The sequence below is a fragment of the Bolinopsis microptera genome, chromosome 1, assembly GCF_026151205.1.
Source record: "Bolinopsis microptera isolate Bmic1 chromosome 1, MBARI_Bmic_1.0, whole genome shotgun sequence".
NCBI classification, from domain to species: Eukaryota; Metazoa; Ctenophora; class Tentaculata; order Lobata; family Bolinopsidae; genus Bolinopsis; species Bolinopsis microptera.
Window position 1 is genome coordinate 16,066,376 of NC_087072.1, and position 18,804 is coordinate 16,085,179.

The 18,804-nt window shown below is 37.8% G+C and overlaps 2 protein-coding genes across 2 annotated transcripts in view; one reads left to right on the forward strand and one right to left on the reverse strand.

Moving 5' to 3' along the window:
- The first annotated feature begins 298 nt into the window (after positions 1-298).
- The window catches only part of LOC134825979 (plexin domain-containing protein 1-like), a 31,877-nt gene continuing 13,371 nt past the window's right edge, over positions 299-18,804 (forward strand). The window contains exons 1-4 of the mRNA XM_063838198.1: positions 299-309; positions 13,878-13,939; positions 14,081-14,238; positions 15,493-15,562. Of these exons, the coding sequence (XP_063694268.1) occupies positions 13,888-13,939; positions 14,081-14,238; positions 15,493-15,562 (280 nt within the window). The 5' untranslated portion in view covers positions 299-309; positions 13,878-13,887. The remainder of the gene's footprint in view (positions 310-13,877; positions 13,940-14,080; positions 14,239-15,492; positions 15,563-18,804) is intronic.
- On the reverse strand, positions 867-18,761 carry LOC134825985 (signal peptidase complex subunit 2-like). Its single transcript, XM_063838204.1, has 6 exons — positions 18,752-18,761; positions 5,145-5,240; positions 4,670-4,835; positions 1,778-1,851; positions 1,493-1,591; positions 867-1,252 (listed from the first exon to the last, which is right to left on the reverse strand). The coding sequence occupies exons 2-6, from the start codon at positions 5,214-5,216 to the stop codon at positions 1,100-1,102; spliced, it is 564 nt and encodes a 187-aa protein (XP_063694274.1). The 5' UTR covers positions 5,217-5,240; positions 18,752-18,761; the 3' UTR covers positions 867-1,099.

An 18,804-nucleotide genomic window follows, 5' to 3' on the forward strand; every position in this document is an offset into this window, starting at 1 on the left:
ATATCTCATATCACCATGATACAGTCAAAAATGGTAAAATAAAGCTGGCAATTATCAGATATCCAGAGGTCACCATGATCAGTGACGTAAAATGGGTGGCGACTTGCCCCCTTAATGATAGGCACGGAAAGTGCCAGCATCCAGCCACGTACACACGTGGAAGACCCATTACGCGGCCTTTGTCGTGTGCCGAAGCAGCATAATAGGTAAAATGAAACATCGATAATGGGGGCCTTCTCAGTTCTCTGAGCTTTTAAAAATGCATTTTCACACTATATAGAGGTTTGTGACGATTTATCAAATAATTTGGGAATAGGGAGAGGCTACACTACTAACATTATTACAAATATTCCTTTTAATTTCACTTTATTGTGGCAATATTTTGAATTTTCAGCAATTTCGTCTAAATTTTTACACCGATAAAATAAGGTTTTATCTAGACGAACAGATAATTTAAAAAAACTAAACATCACTATCTATTACCTGTGTGTAAACATATCCCAAATAACGAGCTTAAGCCTAAACGATGGAAACCAGTGAACCACAACAACTAACAAGCGAGATAAGAATTACCTAAATCGACACCTTAATCGTGCTACTAATTATAGTACGTCACTCAGAAAATGACATTGCATAATGAGCACTCCCCGACATTACGCGCACTTGTAGAAAATAACAATCTTAAGAAAAATCAGTTCGGCGTTCGCGTCCAATCTTCAAAAGTAGATCTTGAAATGTAGATAGCTAGAGGTGGACAATGTGGCCCAAGAAGAAGAACTTGTTCTGCTGTTAAGCTTGCATTTTCTAATGAGCTTTTACTTTGAGTGAGCTTTTACTTTGAAAATGTAGAAATTAAACACAGAGTATCACTATTCACATCAAGTATATAATTGAAATTGTAACCGTGTTTAACCATAACATAAATACTAATTGAAATCCATGAAATTTAAAATAAATCTGAAAGAAAAGCCTTGAACTTTGAAGATCCCTGGTCAGGCGTCAGCAGATTAAAATATATAACAAAGGTAAGGCCGCTAACTTCAGGTAACATCGTCAACATATTTTTAACACCACGTGATAATTACCGAACACGTGATAGTTACTGAGCTTTAGATTTAAACATGCTCTGGTACAGCTGCTCAGTTTCCTTCTCAATGATGTCCGGGAGTATTTTACCAGACTCGTCCAGCCACGTACTGATACATTTGGTGTACTTTACCTCCGATGTAGTGCCATCTACTTCACTTTCTCCCTGTTGGAATTATGATCAGCTGTGAGTAAAAATTAAAGAAAATAAATGGATTTTATTTATTACCTGCCCTATGCTATGTATGACTGTATGATGGTTATGGATAAAGTAATGTTAGAAATGATTTGTTCATGTGACTGTTTCAAGTACAAAACAGTACAAGGACACGTACACACTACATATATGTCACCTGCAAATTTAAATGTGACCTCCCCCATTTGTGGGTGGGTACAGTTAACTTACGGAGATGGTGTAGTCGCCAGAGTAACGGGGAATATAACTTGACAGTTTCACCTTGTTACCATTTAGATGTCCCTCGAAAAATGTGCCTTTTTCTACAAACTGAAAATCAAAAGGTAAGCAGTCAAAAGGTAAGCAGTCAATGATGTAAAATGTGATTTTACATCATCAAACAATTGTTTCTTTTAAGAAGCACCACTATTATACAGGAAGATTTGGAGAATAGTAACCAGAATTTTCAAAATTTTTATTGAAAATAATAAATGTGGTGTGAATAAAACAACTTACCCACTCCCAGACGTATAGGAGGCCAGTAATAGTAAAGTAGGACAAACTGCACAGAGCCAGTATCAGCTTTGACTCTGAAATAACACCATTAGATAACTTATTTACAAGATTCTGGATTCCAAACACTATCAGGCCCTAAGTACCTCTTTTCATTATTATATGGTTTACCAGCAGATAAGGTGTAACAATCAGCCTCAGCTGCGCTTAATAATATCGTCTCACCAGAGGCGGCTATTGAGGGCGTCCAGGCGTCTGTGGACGCCCTAAAATTATTATCTGGTGGCTGGTGCTTGAAAACAGAAATAGTGATTAGTAATAGTATTCGGAAATATCTAACCGCAATATAAAGCTCTTTTTTCACTCAAACGTTCGAATGTAAGAGCACGCATGATCTTTGTGAAATTTTGTGTTCTAGGGTGTCCAATCCTCGTTTGGACAATTAAGCCGCGCAGTTTTAACACAGTTAATTGTAAACGGTACAAAGCACATCAACGCATCCTAGTACGACGTGGCCATGTACAAAAATGTAGTTGGACCCCCCCTGATACTGCGCGGCTGAGATCGTTATACACGTGTGGTGCCCTGTTTTACCTCTAGCTCTGTTATAAATTTTGTTTTTGTTTGCTGCCTGTGACACATTACATACATGGGGCCCTGTGTGTAACTGTAATGTTCGTTGGAATAATTTAATTAATTCTCTGCTATGGTAATGGTATTGTATGCAGTCATCGGTGAATAGACATCGGCAGTTTGTGGGGGGGGGGGAGCTTGGGGCACCCCCCCCCCCCCCCCCCCCCCAGACCCTCGATTCACGATAGGACACCCAACAAAACTGCCAGCCAGCTCCCACGAGCCGCCTCTACGTCTCATGACTTAAGCCCTTAGTCGCACATGCCAACCAAGAAACGTCATAATCGCTCCGATTAACTCCGAGCTAACACCCCTATTATCAATATCCTTATCTAATCTTCATCATAACTTTAACACGTGCCCGGTTATATGCTCCTTACTGAGTACTGACGGTAGTAAACCTCCTTTCTATTTTCGCTTATTGTAGTCTGGTCTATAACGTTAGCAGCGAACAACCTCTAAGTTATTTTCAATGCTGTGGCTACTTTTTTAATGTTTGAACGTCATGCACCAATTATTAGGGGGTCGTTCACATATTACATAATCACTGAGGGGGGAGAGGGGTTCCTTAATGATTACGCTAGTGAAATTTTAACACAATAGCTAAGTGTAGAACTGATTATCTCAATTCTCAACAGCCGTTTTCTCGAATATTCGGCTGAGTGGACCGGGGGCTGCATAGACCACTCAGGATCCTTAGCTGAGCGTCGACAACGCTCACCCCACGGCTAGTGACAGAGTTGGGAATCGAACCTGGTACCTCGAGAAATACCAGGCCGATTTACCAACTGAGCCACTAAGCCGTGATTAAGGGGGGGGGGGGGGGGGGGTGTTAAATATTGGCCAACAAGTTATTGTGTAATATGTGAACGCCCCATGTTTCCTAACCAGAACGAATTATTTAATGTACACTGCTCATGTATGTTTTCCGACATGTAAGCTTCGACAAATTTTGTTCTTTTCAAATCCTCATAGTTTAGTAGTTGCACAAAGCACATTATATATACAGATCTTACTAATTTAGTTTCCTTCATTGTACTAATAGTCTCTATTCTCCACAGAATAATTACATGCTACTCACTGTAGGATAAAAAACAATATCAGACTGTAGCACCAGACATGGTAGAACCAGAAGATGGCTCCAGCAAGGTGATAGACATAACCTTTGGAACACTCATGGCGTTATGTCAACTAATGGGAACGTTTGGAAATATTGCCTCCCTGATTTTCTTCGTGACACACAAGAAAAAGGCCCTGGCTACCCTTCTTTACATAATAATATGTATCCTTGATACATGTATTTTGATTACCAACATCCCCGTTATGGCGAGCTTGATGAATGGCAGGGATGCAATGTTGTTTGGGAATGAAATATTCTGTGTTTTTTGGGTTAACTTCAGTACCGGTATCCTTTTACCAGCCTCCTTTGCTGTAGTCACCACTTTGAGCATATCCCGCACCTTATGTATTGTCTTTCCATTTTATTGCATCAAAAAGTGGTCGGTTATGAAAACCTTAGCTGTGTATCTAGTAGGACTGGTAGCATATATTGGAGTGGGAAATTTCATAATTCAAGATACTATTGAATATAAAGATACAGTGGGATACTGTTCATTGTCATCTGCCCCCTCAGTTGATAGTTTATCAACTACTGAATTTGTATTACCTCTTCCTTTTGCTGTTTTGATTGGACTGCCATCTATTTTTACCTTAGTCAGTTTTTTTATGAGTACTTCACACTTAAAAAGAGACAAGCTTCCATTACAATTGCTTTATTTACAGGGACCTTTCTTATCTGTAGCTCGGTTTTTTTCGTTAACTGTGTAGCAGTAACAATCCTCATATATTACGATAAATTCAAAGATTCTGTTTACATAAAAAATTGGTTTTTGAAATACTATGCAATGCTAGTGGCTGATATTTTTCTGCCATGCCTTAACTCAGCTCTTAGTCCATTGATTTACTTCTGTCGAATGGGAATCTTCAGGAAATTTAAGCAAAGGCATGGAGTAGCAGTGGAGTTAGCCACGGAAGGCAGTGTCCCATGAAATTTATATAATCTTATTTATCTTATTTTAGACACGTAGAATAATAGTTGATTAGAGAATGTTCATAATTTAATATTTAAATTCTAGCTTTATAACTCTGGAGCATGACGTTGTACAGTACTATGGATATTTAAATTGAAAGAATACACACCAGAATTTTTATTGAGTAAAAATGAATTAAAGTAACATAAGAAAAGATGAACATATGACCAACCAGGGAAGGGATGAAGAAAGTCATACAAGCAACCAAATCCAGAGAAAACACAGGCTATGAAGCAAATAAGGAGTCTGGTGTCTCTTGTTTTGAAAGTCTCTGTAACACTGTACTTTGTAGTGAAAGTCTTGCGCAGCAGATCATCAATTCCATTCTTCACTGCAACCTGTAGCGAATATGGCAATTAAATTACATTTTAACGGACAATTAAACTGAGCCTATATATAATATGTTATGTTTATCATACTACAGTACAGAGTTAGATGACGAAGAGAATTTAAAACACAACTGATTTTTTAAATTTCCCCAAACACAGCTTTTGACTAGCGGTTTCTAATACATATATTATATAATAATATCATAGATCTGCCACTTGAAAGACTATAGCCTGGTGAATAATTTCTAGTTTACGATTCAATTCAATCATTATATTGGAAAAGTTGAAACAGGGTTGCTTTACGATAAAATCGCCTACCTTGTCGTACTTTTCCACAATTACAGGCTTATCATCATCTACCTTCCAAGTGTCGACAATCTTTTTCACCATTTTGTCTTGTTATGCCTTGTAGCTGATCAAAAGTTATATGTTATTTACATAAACAGTACCATTGGGGTTAAAACAAAGATCAAATTATGAAATTAATGCAAAAGGTATGGTACAATTAATATAGTAACCCAATCAATCAATAAAGTGAGCTTAAAAAAGCAGCTTGCTGTGCTAGTCAGCACACAACCAAAAAAACTAATTGTTCCTCCAAAGAAACTTAAGACCAATGCAATATTTGTTATAATACCTTCCGGGAATTATATCCACTAAAACTCGTGGACACTGAGAGCTGATAATTCGCAGATATATCCCGCAAGGGAAGCGAAGGTATTATCAGCATAGACTGCGAGTCACCTCCGACTGGCTGGCGGCAAGTTTCAAAAAAAATAACACCGGCGTACTATATATTACACACTATGTTGTATCATGCGCACGTATCGGATTTCACACATTCCAATCGGAACCAGAAGATATTATAACATATAATACCTTCGCTTTTTCGTGCCCGTGCGTTCCCTCCAGCAAGCTGTCGGGAATTATCGCGCTCAGCACTCAGAAGCGAAGGTATTATAGTATTTTGATCCTGTCTCGTGTAATGGAAATTGTGTGTTCATTAAAATCAGTGTATTATAGTAATTTAAAATGTAATCTTGTCTTAAATGCTGAGAAAAATTTCAAACAGTATATATATATACAATAAATTAAATCAAGTGATGCAATTGGCAGAGCACAATCGTAGATCCTGAGCAATAGATATCATCTATCCCTCGTAGCTCTTCTCCTCAGGTATCAGGTTGAAGGAGACATTGGATATAGCATAGGGGCGGTCCATGCCTTCTTTCCTTTCCACGTACATCTCTCAACTGCTACTAGCACACTCCTCATTATATCCATGCTCAGGCGTGTCCTGATGTTACACATCACCTGGCTGTTATGTAGTCCTCCTTGGTCTTGGTGGATATCAACACAGCAAGTCTCCTTTTGAAACGCTTGGCCTCAGGTGCCATTCCTCCTGTAGTGGTAAATACAAGGGGGACGAATGGCCCTTTCTCCAATTGTAGCACTTGGTTCATGTTCTTTTTATCAATCTCGTGCAGAGTGTAGAGCTGTGACATGGTCTTTCCTTGATATGTAGGCGATTTAGGATTGGAAATGCACACATCAAAGAAAGTCCTCTCAAACAAATGTGCTCCACACTCCTCTTGCTGATATATCGAGCCTAGCCTTATCAGCATTGTTGCCCTTTTGTTGGAAGTTGGCTGATTCTATAGGTGTTAAAAGGGGCTCAATCCTCAATGTAATCTTATCTTCTTTCTTTTTCAGTTGTCAAATCCTTGGTATGACATAATAGCATTGCATTCCTCTACCTCCTCATCCTCATTGTCCACTTCATTATCATCATCTACATCGTCAACATTGTCAACATTGTTACTGTTGTCTTCATCGTTGGTAGTGTGCACCAAATTGATGGAATATGCAGAATAGCATGCAATAAATCTGACACTAATTCATGCTATCTAAACTAATTTAAACTATTAGCACATCCACGAATAAGACTGATATGTCTGGTATGACTTTGTTTCCTTAGAGTACTCGAATCGAAATTTTTTGGAATTGAATATAGCTACTATCAACAGTTCATGTAGCCATTTAGGGAGGCCGCAAAAAACATTATGTGGGGTCAGGTGATTGGGTAATGGGTATTCACATGATAACTCTATTGGTTTTGCTGACGATCTTAACAAAATTCTTGATAACACAAGTTAAGCTATATATAGCAATTTGTTTTCTTGAAAATCGCTGAAATTAAAGTAATATTTACAGCTAACTAGGGAGTAGCTAATCTATTGGATCTGAACTACACAGATCTGTAATGTTTACTCACTCGACTCAGTCGAATGATTGGAAACGTTATTGGGGCATAAATGAGGCCCTGCCATGCCAAAATATCAAGAAATATCTTAGGATACCCCTTAAGCACATCTAATCACATTAAACTAAAATACGACAAATGCTAAGAGACATAAGATTCAAAAAATTTATACACAAATAAATTCAGCAATAGTTACTGCACTGAACGGGTGATACTCGTAAAATATTTGTTTCAAATATTAGGACCGTCATATATCAGGACCGTCGACGAGTCCAACTCGGCGCGCGTCCTGGTAGGTTATAAACCTACCAGGATTATAACCTTGATTACTCCATGCATTGCATCGCGCGATATTTAATTATATATGATCCAAATTTGCGCGGCCCACAAAATATTTTAATATGTAATCGTAAGTATATCATTAATAATATATAGCTTTGCTCATGCAAAATTGATTAATTGTTAACGATAATTACTTGTCATACGTTGTATGACCCGCCGCGCACGAAGTGCGCGGCTCCCCCTGTATCGTCGAAGACGATATAGTGAAGCGACAGTGGGGGTCACCACGTGATACAAATAATTACATAATTAACATAAATAACATAATATCATAATAAAGGTTTTCATGATCATGTTCTAACATTTTTATTTTACGTATCATGTACATACAATTGTTGCTTTAACCAAAGCCCTCTCGCTTGCAGTATATAGCGCGAGACCGCCGAAACAATTAGAACGTCACCAGTCACGCAGTACGCGTCGCACAGTACCAAGTACGCGTCACGCGGTACGCGTATATAGATGGCTATGTGAAATACAATTGTGCGCTGCATGATAAATAAAATAAACATTTTACAAATATGAATAACATCATTCAAAACATAACACCTCATCAAAATGACAATGTTAAATTAGTTAGTAGTTTGATCATTGTTAATGGTCTGGCCCGGCGCGCGATACTTCGTAGCACTTTCGAGAAGAAAGCGGCGCGCGATACTTCCTAGAAATTTAGACGAGTAACATCCTTAAAGTTAGCAAGTAATACACCTGTAGTTTTATAACCTACCAGGACGCGCACCGAGTTGGACTCAAATATTTTACGGAACAATTATTTTACAAGTATCACCCGTTAAGTATAATACAATAATATTTTTATCGGGCGAAATTGAAAGCCCCGACACAGCCGTTGCTCTAACCAGAGCCCTATCGCTTGCAGTATAGCGCGCAACCGCGACCGTCACGCAGTACGCCTATACACATGGCTATGTGAAATACAGCCGCGCACTCGTGCGCGGCGGGTCTAGAACGTGTGACAAACCCAATCCTAACCAACAAATAAAATGGGATGGATCCATTTGAGTGTTTACCAGTCACCTAGTATATTATATCTCGACTCAAATCTTGTTTAAAGCTATGATAGCTATACTATATAGAGCTGGAAAAGTTTGAAATTGTTAATAAATTTGTATGTTAATTATTTATCGATTAACTTACAATATTCCCTTGCATTGCAATAGTATTCATAATTTTATTGATCTGTTACTCGCTAATTCTGTTAAACTTATACATATGATGTATTAGTAAAGTTAGACCTTAATTTGAAATTTCAAACTGCAGTACAATTTGTGATTCGTAGCAGATAAAGTTTCGCCACAGTTGTACTGCTTCGAATGTACCCCCTCCGCCGACCTGATAAAATGATTGATGATGGGTTGGGCAGCGTCTGTCACAATTGTTTCAAATTATCAAAAAAAGATCTCCTATCCGACCTCCTATCCGACCTCCGTCTGTAGTAAATTGCTTTCTCAGATTAACTTTAATAACCTCATTTGTATATGGTATGATCTGTGATAACTAAATAGTTTTTCTCCAATAGTCACTGGTATGTGGTAGATTTTTTTTCTTAAAAGTGGAAATATATAATGTTAACAGCTGTTGTGCAAAGTTTTAATTCAAGTTAGTATGTCTGATTATCGACTGCTTCATCTTGATATCAATAGTTGATAGATTAAGTGGTATATAGTTGCCTTCACGTACCAGTAGGATACGAGTAGTGATCCTGAATTTTGAAAAGGTCACTCAAACAATTAAGTGGTATCGTATATGGACACGTTCATTGAAGTTTGAGGATATTGGTAAATATTAGTGACTCTACTGAATGGCACGATGATGTAAAATGTGTCACACTATGAAACTATATAAACCCTCTAACCCTAAGATAATCGTTTCATCCTCTAGATAAACTTTGTCGCATAACGATATCTTTATCAGACGATTAGATATCGCTTAAATGCGGCCGGCAGTGAGTTGTAAACTTTGTCACACTATAAAAACGTGACGGAGTTTATATGGACCCCTTGTTGCCGTGTTTGACCAAATTTTCGAATTTCCAATTCATATAATAGCTGTATATGACTATTATCTACATATTTAGCGACTTTTTTCCTTAAATGGTAGCACCATGTAAACTCCGTCACACATTTAAGAAATTTATATGAGGGATGTTTATGACATCCTGACAAGAAATGCCGAATAGTCTAGCATTATTTTGTGAGCTGAATGTGTTTGGAATTGTTCACATATTTCATTGTTATAGGCAAATACAAATACAGAAGGCAGAAAAAGGTAAATTTAGTCACATAAAGTTGTATGATATCTCAACATGTGTGAAATTGAGTAAATATTAGTATACCAACTTAAACACCCTATATTACGTATTATGGATCAATTAGCAATATTTCAACCATACGCCGGTCATATAAATTATTATATGGAAGTGATATGTTAACATTGGATAAATTTCAACACCTGAACAGGGTACAAATTTGTAAATTTCGTCACAAAAAAAAATCATAATTTTATTTGCTCCGTGTTGGCAAAATAACTAATTTATCGACAAAGTGATGGTGATAAAGTAACATTATATACTAATTGAGGTATGATTCTTCAAAATAGGGGCAAGAAATGTAAATTTCGTCACATCAGCCATTGCATTAGTTAGATAGATTTTCTTTCATATCAACTGCCCTTATTATAGTTGGAATGGATTTATACAGGAATAATTGAAACCCATGCCCATTTTTCATCAAATTGTAATTATACTGTTGGGGCAGGAAAAGTAAATTTCGTCACATTTCGGTAAATTAGTGATATCAAACTCAGCATTGTTAAACTTGGGTTCTGATTTGCTGAAAAATAACCTACCAATAATTCCTGGAAGAATATTGAATTCTAATCGGGGTATGGTTCTTCAAAATAGGGTCAAGAAATGTAAATTTCGTCACATACGTCATTGTAAAATGTAGATACATTTTCTTTCACATCAATAGTCCTAATTATAGTTTGAAATGATTAATTCAGAGATAAAGGAAATATAGAAACCCATGCCCATTTTTTATAACATTGAAATTATACTTTTGGGGCAGGAAAAGTGAATTTCGTCACATTTCGGTAACTTAGTATAATTAAACTCAGAATTGTCAAACTTGAGTTCTGATGATCTGCTGAATAATAACCTACTAATAATTCCTGGAAGAATATTGAATTCTAATCGGGGTATGGTTCTTCAAAATAGGGTCAAGAAATGCAAATTTTGTCACATACGTCATTGTAAAATTTAGATACACTTTCTTTCACATCAACAGTCCTAATTATAGTTTGAAATGATTAATTCAGAGATAAGGAAATATAGAAACTCATGCCCATTTTTCATCACATTGAAATTATACTGTTGGGGCAGGAAAAGTGAATTTCGTCACATTTCGGTAACTTAGTAAAATTAAACTCAGAATTGTTAAACTTGAGTTCTGATTTGCTGAATAATAAACTACTAATAATTCCTGGAAGAATATTGAATTCTAATCGAGGCATGTTTCTTCAAAATAGGGTCAAGAAATGTAAATTTCGTCACATCAGCCATTGCATTAGTTAGATAGATTTTCTTTCATATCAACTGCCCTTATTATTATTGTGACAATTTTTACATCAACTGCCCTTAACTTGAATCAGCTCTATCCGTGCATCGTCCTTATATACAGTTTTCCCGCCTTCCAAACCTAAATCAGATATAAATGATTTCGGCAATTCACCCAAAATTTTAAATTCCATATAATGTGACAGAATTTACATCATTTCCCAATAAGTGCATGTATTTTCTAACTTTTCAAAACAACATATTTTAGGGCTATGATTGGTAGAAGAACCATCAAATAATGAGTTGAAAGGGTTTTGAGGACACCTCACAGTAGAAAAGAGGTATCGTATTCTGAGTGTGACAAAGTTTACGAAATATTGCCTTAAAACCGTTTGATCCCTGCCCTTTAGCCAAATGTTGTATCATAATTGTTAGAATGACCTAATCTACTATATTTTAAACCAAAAAATGCTAATTGGGCAGCTATGGTTAACACAGTCACAAAAATGTGACATTTTTTACATTATAGTGCCTAAAAACAATAAATTGTATTTCTGAGCCGTGTATATGGAAGTATGGGTCACGTGGCTAATGTCCAGAACTTCTGAACACGCTATTTTTTTTGGTTTACCAATATCCTTAAACTTCAACATGAACGTGTCCATTTACGATTTCGTATCATTTTGTGACGATGTTTACATCAACTGCCCTATATACTTCAATCAACTGTATCTGTGTATCGTCCTCATATAGAGTTTTCCCGCCTTCCAAACCAAAATCAGATATAAATGATTTCGGAAATTCACCCAGAATTTCAAATTCCATATAATGTGACAGAATTTACATCATTTCCCAATAGCCAAGTGCATGTATTTGTTAACTTTTCAAAACAACATATTTTAGGGCTATGATTGGCAGAAAAACTATCAAATAATGAGTTGAAAGGGTTTTGAGGACACCTCACAGTAGAAAAGAGGTCTCGTATTCTGAGTGTGACAAAGTTTACGAAATGTTGCCTTAAAGCCGTTCGATCACTGCCCTTTAGGCCTACATTGTCTCATAATTGTTAGATTGACCTAATCTACTATATTTTAGACCAAAAAATGCTAATTGGGCAGCTATGGTAAACAATGTCACAAAAATGTGACATTTTTTACATAATAGTGCCTAAAAGCAATACATTTTATTTTTGAGCAGTGCATATGGGAGTATGGGTCACGTGGCTAATGTTTAGAACTTATGAACACGCTAGATTAATATATGTTAAAATTAAGCCACTATCGTCAAAAACGCTGTTTTAGAAATTTACCAATTTCCTCAAACTTCAATGAACGTGTCCATATAGTTCTCTCCTTGATATGCGAAGAAGCTGTTGCAGCTAATACCTTTCGTGTTGCCCACGGGGACATGAAGAATAATTATGTACAGAAAGCAAAATTAATGATAAAAGCTCAGTTCATAATTGCATTGATCACAATTGAATTAACTAAAAATTCGGATCAGCGGAAGGGACCCTTACTGGTCATTGTAAATACAAGTTACAACTACCTGTAACATTAATGTGTCAGATCAATCGGACGAATTTGGCATTTGCATTTCCGAGGACTATCATAATATTGTAGATGTTACAAAACATTTGAACTACTTCTGGACAGGGAAAATGAAACTTCCACCAATTGTCAAACCTATTTTACACAGATTTTCCGTTCACAACCCCCTACAAGTAAGTAAGTAAGTAAGTAAGTACAAAGAAGGTGTAATATTCTTATTGACCAAAATGTGTCTTCCAAATCTATGGATTGGTAAAATTACATAATGGTGGCATACAGTTTTTTTAAATCTTGGGAAAAGACTTTGAGGGTGTGAAAGTTACTCTGATATATCATGTATTTTTGGACACTGATTTGGAATCACCGCATGACGTAGGATAAAAATACCTCCCTGAGGAATAATTGGCAAAGAATTGTTTTGGTCTAGTAAAACACAAATCGGATTGTGTATGGTAAGGGTTGTGGTTAATGTTGTGGTGAGCCATATATTGTTGGCACAGTTCCCCTTAAGAGTATACCCTCTAGGCATATTGTTGGGAAATCTCTTAAAAAATAAACTGCATAAAAATAACATTATTCATTAATATGCATCTGAGTGCATCGGATGGAATGCCAGTTAAATTTGCATTTATAATCGGTAAAGCAATGGGACATTTTACACAGCTTAAGTAACTTTAAAGTGTGGTCTGGCACACAAGTCACTAACAGGCTGGTAATATTTCTGGTGGATTCACTGAAATTGAAGGAGAGTAAGAAAGGGCATTGAAATTAACCCTTCATCTTAGTTCAATGCCATAGGAGCTGTTCCATTAAAAATTTGTTGATTGCATTTTTCTCGGAGACAAAAAAATTGTTGCAAATTTGGGTTTCATCTTGTTATATATTTTATTGTAACTTTGAGTTTAATTTGAGCATAATTTGTCGTTGTGTTATCAATTAATCGTTGATTAAAATTTTTGATGGATTGATTTTAAATTTTTTAGTATTATTCTTTACAATGCTTCAAGATACAGGTTAGAGATGCTAGAAACTAAATCCCTAATCTGAAGTTTTAAGCAAATAGTCAGTTTTAATTCCCTTATTGTCCAAATCTTTTCCCTCTATGGACAGTAAGATACTGTTATGCCAATTCTAGGTACTCCATGATTAAACATGAAGTTGTTATATAGCATTTCATTTTTGAGGAAACCGTATCTATTACTCAATAATTAATTTTTTTAAATGTTCGGCTCAGGTCAACCCCCACACTTCAAATAGTGATTAAGATTCAATAAGACATGTTCCGTTGATGACTAGCCTAAGATTAATCCATTGTTTATTCTAGGTTAAGATATGGCAATAACTGAGGTACACAGGATTTCTCCACTTATACTATTAATATTATGTGAGTAATAAAATAATTTTCGATTATTGTTAAACCAATTTACTGACATTATTTGACGACTATCTTTTCGTGAAATCAGAACATTTTTGCAACACGTACATTTTACTTTGAATATTGATATTGAATTGATCTTTTCCACAGGTTTAAACTTGCTAACAGTATTGGTGGGGGCAGATTTTAAATGGTACGACAAAGTTTTCGAACTCGATGATAGCGACTGGATTGAACTCAGAAGTTCAAACTTCACGTCATTTGAAGTTAAAAGTGAAATTCTCAGCACCGTCTACCTTTCTTTCTCGGTACGTTGTGTCCCATATCAAATGCTCAAATTTGATTACTAGCCTAATTCAGAAATTATGGTTTCCACAAAGGCTAATTTTTATCGAATGGATAATCTCTAACACTTTGAATGGAATATTTAGCGAACACTAATATTCATAAATTCACAAAATACAGGCTTTTCTCTCTGAAATCGATTTCATATACTCAAATTCTATAACGGGGCACAAACTGTCACCCCATCGATTTGGCAACCCACAAACAAGCACATATTTTCATGTTTAAACTGTGTTTCAGCCGCTCTTGCGGCCCTCTTCCTCCCTCAAAACATATCACAATGTAAACGATCACACACTCGTCACTCACACACACTCTCTCTAAGTAAACAAGACTATAATCGCATTAAGAGTTCTCCGTTGAGCCCCGATATTTTAAAATAGCATCTGTCTGGGGTCTGGGGACAGGTTTCTGTTATAACCTGCACACCACGCTAGGAGAGGAACTTCAAAAGAGAGAGCACAGAGAGAGAGGGAGTATTGGCGAGGAGAAGGACAATTCATTACATCACATCATGATGAAACTGTAATTGCACCTCTCCAAAACAATATATATCAAACACAGACTGGCCGGACCCATCGTAATATATATAGCCGGTCCCCTGTTATATTGCATACAACGCGACTCTTCAAGTTTCCATTACACCCGATTCAGTAAAAAATGTGGCGTTTTGCTGGAGGAGTGGGCCGCATTGACGCCGTATTGACTGCCGGGATGTGAGGAGCATCATGTACTGTATAACTGTGTGCTAACTGTGTGGCGGGACATATATAAAAAATAGACTGCATGCAATAAAAACATAGAGGATAGTGTGTCATATAAATTATAATATAAGAAGTGGAGTGGAGGAATCTTGCTTGTATTATATCGTAACTAATGAAATATCCAGATCCGAGGGGTCCGTGGTTGGTTAATTAATTAAATTACTCTTTACTTTCTATATGTAGTATCTGGGCCCCAGCTAGTAATGCTCCTACCCTAACGACCTTGTACTGCGTAGTAGTGTGACAGTGATATAATCAGAGCCAGCAGTAAGCAACCTGCTGTTATAGTTAATCGGCTGTAGAACGTGAGACAGCCGCACAGTTTCTAACTACACGAGTCTCCCTTGTCAGCTCTGTACCACTCACTCTCTCACCCCCCATTCCCCGGTATCCCACTTCACCTGGCTCACCTTACTACCTGCCTGCTGTTCTTATATATTTTCACTGTTTCAGAGGCGGAATTTGACGTTCGAGTTTCCCTTTTACGGTGAAAAAATCTCAACTGTTCTAGTAACCACACAAGGTATGTTATCATTTTAAATTCCTCTCGGTACCCGCCAGGTGCTCGTGCCAAATAATTATTGGTACCTTTCTAACCAGCTCTCCCTCAGAATATGTAACCACTGACTCTCTGAGTCATTTATCATCATTAGCGTCACGTCCTCCTCGACATGACTTACCAGTCAGGACTATCAGATAAAATATGACTGTGGACAATTCTCTTGACGCATAAGTGGACATGTAACTTAATTAACTTGGTAATAAGTCCCAGCACCTCCCGCTGTTACTGAATTAGTGGCACTTCAAATGGTATTTGTTACGCTGGTAATGCAATAGAAACGTGGGCTCTGCTCATAGGAGTTAGACTTCTGGCACCTCTACCAATATCCCAGCCAGGCTCGCTCCGAGCTCCGCTCTAATACCTAATTATAGTGTGCACACAGCAGCAGCACCCCCCGAGTTATTTATGTATGTGCTCGTTTACAGTCGAACTCAAAATCACTCATGCAATTCAAATCAGCTATTGTCATCCCTCCCAAATTAACCATATATTAACCGTACATAATGGGTAAGATTAGGTTAGTAACCCAGTATTAGCCACACAAAAAACAAACCATCTGATTTACCGGGTAAAAGACCCGCATTTGCCTGGTTGTGTATAATGAGCGAGGTGGAGACACCCTGACCCATAAAATAGAGCAAATGTACCGGATCTAAAGAGAGAGAGAGAGAGAGAGAGAGAGAGAGAGAGAGAGAGAGAGAGAGAGAGAGAGAGAGAGAGAGAGAGAGAGAGAGAGAGAGAGAGAGAGAGAGAGAGAGAGAGAGAGAGAGAGAGAGAGAGAGAGAGAGGCAGGGAGGGAGGGAGGGAGGGGAGTCCATTAGTGAATCAACTCTGTGGGAGACTGGCAGGAGGGTGATGACATCAGCTTGTGATCATCTTGTAAATCTACTCTCTCTCTCTCTCTCTGCTTGCAGACTAAAATATGTTGTCTATTAATGAAAATTCTTGGATATAATAATATATACTTCCTCAATATATCGTCAGTACCCTAAACGGAAATAAATGTTGTCATACCCGGATATTCCCACCACTTCACTGCTTGGAGCATAACAATCACAGCTACCCTCATATTGTGTTAGTGGAGCAGGTATTTGGTAATGACTAATGAGGGACGAGGGTGAGATCAGTGAGATTGTACTTGCAAATGGGATTTTTATGATTTGTTCATGACTCACAAGATATGAAATCCACTTTACAAGCTGACTGTAAAGTGTGAATTGTAGAGTGTTTCCGGTATGTGATATCTTCAGAGGTTAGTTATATAGGGTAGATGTTATGTAGGGTAGATGTAGGGTAGATGTTTTCACACTCCTCAGTAATGTAGACCCCTATTATTACTGACTGTGTTACAGAGTACCTCCACAATCCAGCGCAGCACCAAGTTTGGGTCACGTGACTAACTACGGTGAAACTTTAACTATCAAAATATTCATACTACCATTTCATTGAGGTGAACTGCACCTGAACTTCAGTCTACTTGTCAACAAGTTACGATGGTAGAACCTGGCGCGGTGCCAGGGAAAGCACGCTGTTTGTGGGGGATCAGTGCACGATATGGACAGTATTACTGGACACTGTATTTTAGTGTATGTATAGCTGTATAGCAGAGCTCCGTACAAAGTCAGGCTTAGCGTGGTACTATTTATTGAGTATCAGACTTTCTGGTGTTCTGTTGAGTGTCATCTACAAGGTTTATAAGCTGGGTGTGCTGAGTATGTACACCCATTCAGATTCCAGAGATGCCTACCTATCTTACTTGTTGCCTGGAAAAATAAGTTTTTATTTTGAGTTAGTACAGACAGGAACCTGGAACTCCCTCTTTTCACGCCGCCTTGTTATCACAAGCACACTAAATAGTGGGGTTTAGTGTAATAATAGCAGGGTAATACACAGATTGCACACTGGAACTGTCACTACTAGTGGGGTTATTATTACACACAATATACCGCGTGTGTAACCAGTACACACCGTGTGTGTGTGTGTGTCTAGGTGGTGCCGTGTAGACTGCTGCTTGGCAGGGTACCAACACCCAGGAAACATTACGCTGACAATGCTGACAGGACCAGTTCAAGTGTACCTGACATCTCTACCTCTGCCCACATATAGTAGGAAATCTCACACTTACACTGTGTGTGTTCCATGTTCTAGTTACTTCCACACATCTTCACCCGTCAGATCTCCCCCTCCTGCAACCTTCTAAATGTGATATGAATAACAAAGGTATAAACATGAGGAGAACCCACACACGCGCAGATAAACCACACTCCCCTACCACATGTTGACTTATTATATACACAAGTTTAGAGTCTCAGTATAGATGCCCCCCCCCCCCCCCCCCCCCCCCCGTATTATTATATACACAAGTTTAGAGTCTCAGTAGAGATGCCCCCCCCCCCCCCCCCCCCCGTATTATTATATACACAAGTTTAGAGTCTCAGTATACTAGTAGAGATGACAGTTGAGATTATTTTATACCGATCACGTGGCATTCTATACCGTTTCTAACTGGCCCCCTCCTCTTCTCTACTAATTGCAGTGTATATATATTATATATGATGTTGTAAACTGTTGTGTGCTGGGCCCCAATGCTCCTCCTCAATATTATATGTTACAGATATAGAGGGGTCCATTGCTAGTCTAATTAATCTTTACGAGATAGCCTTTACAGCATTTACATTGGTCTCCTTCCTTACATGTCTGACAGCTCACTAGTCACTTCATGAGCATATCACGATTCACGAGTAAACAACTTTTTGAAGCAGGCAAATGTTTCACTGTCAAAAAGCAGTAAAAAAGCAGTGTTATTTGCGGAGGCCCCGCCTCACTTGAGAAGTGGGAATTAGCGTCACGTTCTGCCAGACAGCGTTAATCCGCCGTCACCAACATGCTGACAAGCCACGTCTTATCAATTGGACTTACTGTGCAACATTTTCTTAAACCCACTCCTTTTGTTAAAGAAAGTGCTCTAACTTTATTTCTCTCCTCATTACGACTAATATTGTGAACTCTGATATTATATCCACCTTTTGAGTTGCATAATTATTATTCTATACCCCCTGCGAACAAGTGCTAGCTGCTGCGAGTATAAAACGGATTGAACTAGCCATTCCATAAAGCAACCGTACGGCGTACATCAAATGCTGAATTCGGCAAATTATTTTAAAACATTGAACTTAGACAAACGTGCCCGGCAAGAGAAACCC